General features: G+C 52.7%; 1 protein-coding gene across 1 annotated transcript in view; it reads right to left on the minus strand.

Annotated features, from left to right (window-relative positions):
• Positions 1-239: 239 nt before the first annotated feature.
• Positions 240-9,946, minus strand: part of CAPN11 (calpain 11) — a 15,760-nt gene continuing 6,053 nt past the window's right edge. The window contains exons 6-18 of the mRNA XM_008050027.1: positions 7,523-7,606; positions 7,344-7,429; positions 7,065-7,139; positions 6,734-6,894; positions 6,334-6,512; positions 3,687-3,698; positions 3,194-3,405; positions 2,868-2,907; positions 2,703-2,768; positions 2,564-2,621; positions 2,377-2,441; positions 2,035-2,103; positions 240-387 (exon numbers count right to left, since the gene is read on the minus strand). Of these exons, the coding sequence (XP_008048218.1) occupies positions 376-387; positions 2,035-2,103; positions 2,377-2,441; positions 2,564-2,621; positions 2,703-2,768; positions 2,868-2,907; positions 3,194-3,405; positions 3,687-3,698; positions 6,334-6,512; positions 6,734-6,894; positions 7,065-7,139; positions 7,344-7,429; positions 7,523-7,606 (1,119 nt within the window). The 3' untranslated portion in view covers positions 240-375. The remainder of the gene's footprint in view (positions 388-2,034; positions 2,104-2,376; positions 2,442-2,563; positions 2,622-2,702; positions 2,769-2,867; positions 2,908-3,193; positions 3,406-3,686; positions 3,699-6,333; positions 6,513-6,733; positions 6,895-7,064; positions 7,140-7,343; positions 7,430-7,522; positions 7,607-9,946) is intronic.

A 9,946-nucleotide genomic window follows, 5' to 3' on the forward strand; every position in this document is an offset into this window, starting at 1 on the left:
TCTTAGAGTCTTGTTAGGAGCCAGACCCAGTTCTGAGTGCTCTCCATAGACTAACTCATCTAATCTGCACCTGAGACCTTTGTGGGCCGTATTATTATTATCCGTTATATAGAGGTGAGATAAAGGGATTTGCTGAAGACACAGCGCCAGCAAGTGGTGGAGCTGGGATTTGAACCCAGTCTGTGTGCTGTAAAGGGGAGGAGTTCTGAGTATGTGGGAGAGGGTCAGTGGTCCTGCCCAGGCTGGGGAGTGGGCGGGCACCTGACTCACCGAACATGGCCTTCAGCCTCAGAAAACAGCAGATAAAACTGTCAAAGTCTACAATCATGTCATCATCTGCATACCTGGCCACCAGCACCTGCATCACCTTGTTGTTCAACTTGATGCCTGGGAAAGAGAGAAGTGGGGAGGGGAAGAGGCCAGGTCTCTGGCTACTGCCACCCTCTTCCTTGCCCCAAATCCCTGGCCACCTGCTTTCTCAATTGCCAAGCGCATCTCGTAGGAGTTCAAGGTGCCTGAGCAGTCCTGGTCACATGCTCGGAAGATGTCCTGAAGAGACAGATGTGGTAAGGCCATGGGCAGGGTATGGCAGTGGAAATAATGAAATACTTGAGTACAGTTTACTCACAACCAACCGCCCAAGACCCCATGGACCCCCCACCCTGGTCTACCCCAGGAGCTCCCACGATTCCTGCAATCTGGTGACTTAGGGTTAAATCCTGGCATAGCAGGGATTTCTGGTACGCTGCCCAGTACTCTCTGTCTCATCCTCTTTGTTGACACCTGGGCTATACTGGTTATTAAATATACTTTTATTTTTTCTTTCTTTCTTTCTTTTTTTTTTTTTTTGAGTTGGAATCTCACTCGGTCACCCAGACTGGAGTGCAATGGCACACTCCTAGCCACTGCAGCCTCGACCTGCTGGGCTCTGGCGATCCTTCCGCCTCAGCCTTCCAAGTAGCCAGAACGGCAGGTGTGCACTACCACATCCGGCTAATTTTTTTGATTTATTGTAGAGATATGAGGTCTCACCAAGTTGTCCGGGTGGGTCTCGAACCCACGGGTTCAGTCAATCCACTTGCCTCGGTCTCCTAAAGTGCTGGGGTTACAGACTGAGCCACCGAGCCCGGTCTAAATATACTCTTAAAAATTATATTTTGTTTTTTTGAGCCAGGGTCTCACTCTGTCACCCAAGCTGGAGTGCAGTGGCAGGATCATGGCTCACTATGGCCTCTACCTCCTGAGCTCAGGCTATCCTTCGACCTCAGCCTCCCGAGTAGCTAGGACTACACATGTGCACCACCACACCCAGCTAATTCTTTTATTTTTTTGGAGAAATGAGATCTTGCTTTGTTGCCCTGTCTGGTCTCGAATCCCTGGGCTCAAGTAATCCTCCCATCTTGGCCTCCCAAAGTGCTGGGATTACAAGTGAGCCACTGTTCCTGGCCCCCTTTCTTTGAGTAGGAGTCTCACTCTGTCAGCCAGGCTGGAGAGCAGTGGCAAGCTCATGGCCACCACAGCCTTGGCCTGCTAGGCTCAGGCAATCCTTCTGCCTCAGCCTTCCAAGTAGCTGGAACCACAGATGTGCACTACCACACTTGGCTAATTTTCAGTGATTTATTTATGAGATTTATCTTGTCAAGTTGCCCAGGCTGATCTCAAACCCCTGGACTCAGGCAATCCTCTTGTCTCTGCCTCCAAGGCGTGAGCCACCACACCTGGCCTCCTGGCATCTTTATTTTTAAATTGAGAAAGGGTCTCCCTATGTTACTTGAACTCCTGGCCTCAAGGAATCCTTCTGCCTCAGACTCCCAAAGTGCGAGGATTACAGGCGTGGGCCACCATGTCCTGTCAGGTTATTAAATATTTTGACTAGGTGATATTCCAATGCCTCAACTGATCCTTTCTGTGTGTCCGTGTATGTGTGCGTGTGTGTCTCTAGTGGAGGCTCCAGTCCTAGCTTCCCCCTCACTCATCCTCTCTTGAGGTCTCCCTTCTCTCACCACCATAGACTGCCCCTTCAGTGCCTTTTACCGTCCATTTCTTGAGTTTTTTCCACAGGATCTGGAACTCTAGAAGCCCCAACTTGCCAGAGCCATCTTTCTGGGAGATGGTCAAGGATAGTAGAGAAGGGAGTGAAGAGGGTATCCCGAAGGACAGAGAATCAGGGGGCCCTGCTGAGGGGACGCTCAAGACTTGGGGGTTCCTGTGTGGCAACAGCCAGAAGAACTGGCATCTTCCACCAGCCCAGAGCCCAATCCCCATCAGGAAGCAGGGCATGGCTGGCCAGAGGCGGTCACTTCTGGGCCAGGCTCGGGGGTGGGGCAGAGGGCTAAGAGAGCCCCAGACAGGACTGCTCACTGGACAGGAAGATACATCCATAAGGTTGACCATGCAGCGGCAAGCATCCAGGCCGAAGCCCTTGGTCTTGAGGCTTTTGACTGAGGGCGGGAAGGGGCCGAAAGATGAGATGGATGAGTGGGGTATTGCGGGGGGAACGGGGGTGGTCGAGGTGGGCACAGAAGGCGGGGGAAGGGCTGCGAGTGTGGGGCAGGACACTCACATTTGATGGCCATCCTGTTGAGCAGTCTCTGGAGCTCGTACCTACCGATCTCTTTGCCCTGGAAAGGGACCGAGAACCCTACTTCAGTCCTCCGGTCCCACACCTGCCTCCCATGCGCCCTGGCCCACGGCCCGCTCACCTCTCCTGCCACGATCTCAAACAACTGTATTAGTTCCTGATGGATGTCAATCTCCGAGACTTTTTCCTGGGGGCATGAGAGGGAGAAAGGGACCCAGTCCAGAAACGTCCTTCACATCCCCAGGGTGCTTCCTTCCAGCTCCCCAGTGGCGGAGCCTCCTCTCACCTCTTGGAGCTGTTCCGCATAGTTGACTTCATCCAGTTCCCTGGGCAGAAGTGATTGAAGGCTGGGGGGAGGGAGTTACCAGGGGTCCGGGAGGTGGGGATTTCAGTGGGGTGGTCTGGAGAAGGTCACGTCATGTGTCTGAAGCAATATAGAACAGCTCTACGGAATCGGGCTTCTAGTTCTGCTTCTGCTACTGATGGGACTTCACCCCCTCCTGCCTCCGTTTCCCTGACTGTAAAATCAAGTAGGGAGGACCAGCTGACAGCTCCCTTGACATCCTACAGCTCTCGGGTGGGGGCCTTGGGGAGGCCAGGTGCATCCCTCACCAGGTCTCGCTGTGCTTCTCTGTGAAGACCCGGAGCAGGAAGTCGCCATCTATGTGTGGCTCGAAGGTGGAGGGGATGATGATGTAGTCCCCAGGGGGCAGCCGGAGCTGGCTGCTCACCTCCCTGGAGTTGGTGAAGATCTCCGAGAAGCCATTGTCCTGGTACTTCACAAAGAAGTCCTTCTTCAGGTGGACGTCCTGGAGGTTCTGAAACTGTGCACATCCCGGAGGTGGGTGCAGGGCTGGCGTGGGAGGTCAGGGGGCGAGGGCCCCCAAGTGGACAGTCTGGCCCGACCTGGACACCACCCAAGAGGCAGGTAGCCCCAGTGCGCTCTCTTCTTCCCCTACCCTCTGCCAGGGCCAGAGGGGGCTAGACTCTTAATCCGGTGCCCCCCAGAGCCTTTCACCAAATCCCCCCCTTGCCAATTCACATGCAGCCAGGGGCAGGGTGGGTGCCTGCCCAGGAACAAGCCCCACGTCCTCGTCTTCCGTACCTCCTTTGGGACCTGAGGAAAGAGAGGAGGGTCAGATCTCAAGGGTGGTGATGGGGCAGAAGCCAGGTGGAGTAGGGTGGTTGTGTGTGTGTGTGTGTGTGTGTGTGTGTGTGTGTGTGTGTGTGTGTGTGTTAAGAGCACTGGAACACTGGTGGTGGGGTGGGATGTGGGCTCTGAAAGTTAAAAGTTCCTGGCATTAAGAATTTTTTATACCTCATCAACAAGGGTACCTAGCCGGGCTTGGTGGCTCAGCCTGTAATCCCACACTTTGGGAGGCTGCGGTGAGTGGATTGCCTGAGCCCGCAGGTTCGAGACCCACCTGGGCAGCTTGGCGAGACCTCATTTCTACAATAAATAAACACACACACACACACAAACAAGGGTACCTGCATGATCAATGTTTATATACCTAAGCCTGAAATGTACCCCACATCTTTATAATAAAATTTTTTTTTTTTTTAGTTGGAGTCTCACTCTGTTGCTGAGACTGGAGTGCAGTGGCCGCTCCTGGCCACCGCAGCCTCGACCTGCTGGGCTCCGGCGATCCTTCCACCTCAGCCTTCCAAGTAGCCGGTACTACAGGCATGCGCTACCACGCCCAGCTGTTTTTTGATTTATTGTAGAGATGAGGTCTCACCAAGTTGCCCAGGTGGGTCTCGAACCTGCGGCTCAGGCAATCCACTCACCTCAGTCTCCCAAGGCGCGGGATTACAGGCTGAGCCGTCAAGCCCGGCTACAATAAAAATTTTTTAAAAAAGAATTTCTTGAGCCTGGGTTCTGTGGCTTAGCCTATAAACCCAGCATTTTGGGAAGCTGAGGTGAGTGGGTTGTCTGAGCCCGCAGGTTCAAGACCAGCCCAGGCAACTTGGCAAGACCTCATCTGTACAATAAATACAAAAATTAGCTGGGTGTGGTCGCGCGCACCTATAGTTCTGGCTACCTGGAAGGCTAAGGTGGAAGGATCACTGGAACCCAGCAGGTCATCACTGGGGTGGCCGTGAGTGTGCCACTGCACTCCAGCCTGGGTGACAGAGTGATACGCCAACTAAAAAAAAATGAATCTCTCAGCTTTGGATAGCAAAGTACAGTTTATAAAAAGCTTTGCTGGAATAGATTTTTATCACTCCACGTTAAGGAAAGGAAGCAGAATTCCAGAGAGGTGAGGTGATTTGTTCAACCACCTCAAGGGACTGCTGATTGAATTGAAAGAATTGGCAGGTACAGTGGCTCATGTCTGTCATCTCAGCACTTTGGGAAGCTAAGGCAGGAGGATCGCTTGAGACCAGGAGTTCAAGACCAGCCTGGACAACATAACAAAACCCCATCTCTACAAAATAAAATTTTAAAAAAGAAATTTTACCAAAAAAAAAAAAAAAAATTAAAAGGGACAAATATGTTTGCAAGAAGATAGGTTAAGTGAGTTACATGGGTAGCCTTATTACTGGGGGTGGTGATCAGCACCTTTGATATGCTCATGTCCACTGTAGAGCTGGGTCTGGGTAGTGTCTTCTCTGACCTCATTTAACCTTGAAAATGTTGCCTTGAGGTATGCCAGTTAACCTCAAGTGGACTCTCAGCCTGGGAGGAGGGCAAGGCTTGTGTCTGGATACTGGCTGGGGGCCTGGCATACACTATTTGCTCCATAAATACTTGTTTTTCTAAGTGAATGCAAGTGAATAAACAAACGGCCATTTCTAGAATCTTGCAAAGCATGGTTTGGCATGGGAAATGCTTCCCAGGGATTCCTCTTGGCCACTGGAGTGAATGCTGTGGGTAGGGTGGCTGGGAGGACACCCTGGGGGAGTGTGGAGAAGTCTCAGCATGTCTGGAAATCAGGACACAGGCTTGACCTTCGCCCCTTGGGTGTGTGAGCACGGGCAAGTGACTTCACCCCTGTAGCCCCCAAAGCTCCTTCCTCTTCCTTAAAAGTGTTAGCAGTAGCCTTTAGAACCGGGCTTAGCACAAAGGAAGTGCTCACTAAGTGGTGGAGATTACCAAATCTGTGAGAAGAAAATGGCCAGACATGACTGGAAGAGCACACAGCTCCACTCAAGAGTCAGGGCTGTGGACCAGGCTCCGTGTCTCATACCTGTAATCTCAGTACTTTGGGAGGCCAAGGCGGGAGGATTGCTTGAGCCCAGGAGTTCGAGACCAACCTGGGCAACACAGTGAGACCTCGGCTCCACAAAAAGATTAAAAAATTAGCCAGGGCTGGGTGCGGTGGCTCAGGTCTGTAATCCCAGCACTTTGGGAGGCCAAGGTGAGGGGATTGCTTGAGTCCATGGTTCGAGAACAGCCTGGGCAACTTGGCAAGACCTCATCTCTACAATAAATTTTAAAAAAGTTAGCCGGGCGTGGTAGCACACTCTTGTAGATCTGGCAACTTGGAAGGCTGAGGTGGAAGAATCGTCTGAGCCCAGCAGGTTGACGCTGGGGTGGCTGTGGGTGTGCCACTGCCCTCCAGTCTGGGCGACAGAGTGAGACTCCAACTTGAAAAAAAAAAGAAAAAAGAAAAAGGAAAAAAAAAGAGTCAGGGCTGTGGAGTGTGTGGGAGCTGGTCCCGCTCCCAGGTGGCCAGTGGCCCTGGGGAGGAAGAAGTAAGGCTGGGTAAGGGAGCGAGAGTGGCTGGGAGACCCTGGGCACCCACCGAGTAGATGACAAACCCAATGGTCTGCAGCTGGGCTCCCTGTGGCCGTGCGTGTCGCCAGTTTTTCTGCATCAGGGCCACCAGGCAGGTGCAGACAACAGCATCATCCTCTGCATCCTCCTCCGGGTCGTCCTCCTCGGGGAGAGAGATCTTAAACTGGGGATTGGTCCAGAATGTGGCTGTGGAGGAAGCAGATCAGGTTGGCTATGCTGGGGGCAGTCCCTTGGCCACGTCTGCCAGGGGATCCCCCAGCCACAGGTCTGCCTCCTCCACAGAGCTGGGGAGATCTGACTGACTCCTGCCCTCGTGGACCCCGACCCCTATGGCCTTGTGCCCCAGGCCAGGTTCTGTGGTGAGTCCATGGCCCCCTCGCTCCCGATCTCTGAGTCCCTTCACCCACCGGGGTGGTTCCTGCAGCCTCCCGCGGTGCTGCCCCTGCGCCAGCTGCCCTCGTAGAAGGTGGTGTGCCAGCAGCTCTTGTGGTCTCCGGAGAGCGCATCAGGTGTGAGGTTGCAGACCTCTAGGAGCGTGAAGTTGTTCAGGAAATCTTGATAGGACATCCTGCGGTGGGGGGCCGGATAGGGGCCGTCAGCCACACACTCGCACCCACAAGCCCCTCCCCAAAGGCTTTCCCCAGAGCCTCCCCACCCAAGATGCAGCGCAGAGGGGAAGGGGAGATGAAGGATGGGCGGTGGGGGTGGGGGGTAGGAAGTCCACCGCAGGGCACTGACCAGAACTCCCCATCCTCCTTCCTGTGCAGCAGTTGCACCTGGATGTCGTGGGCCACCTCTTCCCACTCCCTGGCACTGGAGCAGAGACAAGTAGTAAAAGGAGCGGGGTGGGGACCAGGTGGCACCTCCTTCCTCCCCAAGGGATGCCCTTGCCCCTGAACGTCTGCCCACTAGGGTCCTGAGCTAGATGGGGAATTTAGAGGGAGAGGCTTTGCCCTGGTGTGCAGGGGGTCTTTCCAGGCAGGTCCCCCGGTGGTTTCTCTGGTCGGGGGCACCTACTTGTCGCTCCAGGCTCCATTCCACTCAATCCGGCCCCAGGGATTCCGGACCCGAATCAGTGTTTCCACCTTGCTTCTGCAGTGCACCTGGGGATAGGGGTTAAGGGTCAGAGGCAGGGGGCCAAGAGGACCTTCTCCTTGCCAGGGCCCTCAGGGCAGGGCCCAGCCATCAGGACTCACATCCTGGAGGCCAGTCACTGAGTAAGCGTGTCCTCTCACTAGCATCGTCTGCGTCATGGTTTCCAAGTCACTACTGCTGGTGACCTGTGGAGCGAGAGGAAAGGGCATCAGGACCTTGTCAGGTGGGCTGAGCACCCCAAGTAAGTTGAAAGCTCCAGGCTCATTGTTTTATTTGATTTGATTTTTATTTTTTTGAATTGGAGTCTCACTCTGTTGCCCAGGTTGGAGTGCAGTGGCATGCTCACGGCCACTGTAGCCTCTACCTTCTGGGTTCAGGTGATCCTTCTGCCTCAGTCTTTCAAGTAGCTGGAACTACAGGTGAACACTAGCATGCCCAGCTAATTTTTGATTTATTGTAGAGACGAGGTCTCACCAAATTGCCCAGGCTGTTCTCAAACCCCTGAGCTCAGGCAATCCTCTCGCCTTGACCTCCCAAAGTTCTGGGATTACAGGCTTGAACCAACACGTCCAACCCAGGCTCATTATTTTAAACTAAACTTTTAAATTATTACAATTATTTTGAAATAATTGTACGTTAGGCTTGAGCCACCATGCCCAGCCTAAGACCCTGTCTCTTAAAAACTGAAAAAGAGCCAGGCTTGATGGTTCAGCCTGTAATCCCAGCACTTTGGGAGGCCGAGGCAAGCAGATTGCCTGAGCCCACAGGTTCGAGGCCCACTCGGGGAACTTGGTGAGACCTCGTCTCTACAATACATAAAAAATTAGCCGGGTGTGATGGTGCGTGCCTGTAATTCTGGCTACTTTGGCAGGCTGAGGTGGAAGGATCGCTGGAACCCAGCAGGTAGAGGCTGCGGTGGCTGGGAGCGTGCCACTGCACTCCAGTCTAGGCGACAAGTGAGACTCCAACTCAGAAAAAGAAAAGAAATAATTTTAGATTCACATACAGTACATAAGAAATAATATGCCATTTCCCCAGTGGTATTATCCAGCAAAACTATATAGCACAAGATCAAAACAGAACGTTGAGATTGAGACTATTCATCTACTACGACCGAATACAGATCAACCGAATACAGATTAATTGCCAGTTTTGCTATTGCTCATTCATGTGTGTTCTATGCAATTTCTTTCTTTCTTTCTTTCTTTCTTTCTTTCTTTCTTCCTTCCTTCCTTTCTTCCTTCCTTCCTTTCCTTCCTTCCTTCCTCCCTTCCTTCCTTCCTTCCTTCCTTCCTTCCTTCCTTCCTTCCTTCTTTCCTTCCTTCCTTCCTTCCACCTCAGCCTTCCAAGTAGCTGGAGCTACAGGCACATGCTACCTTGCCTGGTTAATTTTTAAAATTTATTGTAGAGATGAGGTCTCACTGAGTTGTCTGGGCTGGTCTCAATCTCGTAGGCTCAGGCAATCCACTCGCCTCAGCTTCCCAAAGTGTTGGGATTACAGGCTGAGCCACCGAGCCCGACCTCTTTTGTTTTTTGTTTTTTTGTTTTGAGTTGGAGTCTCACTCTGTTGCCCAGACTGGAGTGCAGTGGCCGCACCCGGCCACCGCATCCTCGACCTGCTGGGCTCCGGCGATCCTTCTGCCTCAGCCTTCCGAGTAGCCGGAATTACAGGCATGTGCTACCACGCCCAGGTGATTTTTTAATTTATTGTGGAGATGAGGTCTCGCTGCCCGGGCGGGTCTCGAACCTGTGGGCTCAGGCAATCCACTCACTTCAGCCTCCCAAAGGCGCGGGATTACAGGCTGAGCCACCGAGCCTGGCTCTTTTTCAGTTTTAAATTTAAGAGACAGGGTCTTAGGCTGGGCATGGTGGCTCAAGCCTGTAATCCTAGCACTTTGGGAGGCTGAGGCGAGTGGATTGCCTGAACCTGCAGATTCGACACCAGCCCGGACAACTCGGTGAGATCTTGTCTTTACAATAAATCAAAAAAATTAGCTGGGTATGGTGGCGCATGCCTGTAATTCCAGCTACTTGGAAGGCTGAGGTGAAAGGATCACCTGAGCCCAGCAGGTTGAGGCTGCAGTGGCCCTGAGCATGCCACTGCACTCTAACCTGGGTGACAGAGTGAGACTTTGACTAAAAAAAAAAAAAAAGAGACAGGGTCTCACTCTGTCACCCAGGCTGGAGTGCAGTGGTATAATCATAGCTCACTGAAGCCTCAACCTCCTGGGCACAAGAGATCCTCCCACCTTAGCCTCCTGTGTAGCTGGGACTACAGGTGTCCAGCTTGTCTTAAACTCCTGGTCTCAAGTGATCCTTCCACCTTGGCCTCCCAAAGTGCTGAAATTACAGGCATAAACCACCACCCCCAGCCTGTTCTGTACAGTTTTATCACGTGTGTGGTTTCATGCAACCACTGCCACAGTCAAGATATACAACATTCCACCACCACAAGCATCCCTCATGGTGCCTTTTTTTTTTTTGAGTTGGAGTCTCACTCTGTCACCCAGACTGGAGTGCAGTGG

The sequence above is a fragment of the Carlito syrichta genome, unplaced genomic scaffold (assembly GCF_000164805.1).
Source record: "Carlito syrichta isolate Samal-C Ts95f unplaced genomic scaffold, Tarsius_syrichta-2.0.1 Scaffold142933, whole genome shotgun sequence".
Classification (NCBI taxonomy): domain Eukaryota; kingdom Metazoa; phylum Chordata; class Mammalia; order Primates; family Tarsiidae; genus Carlito; species Carlito syrichta.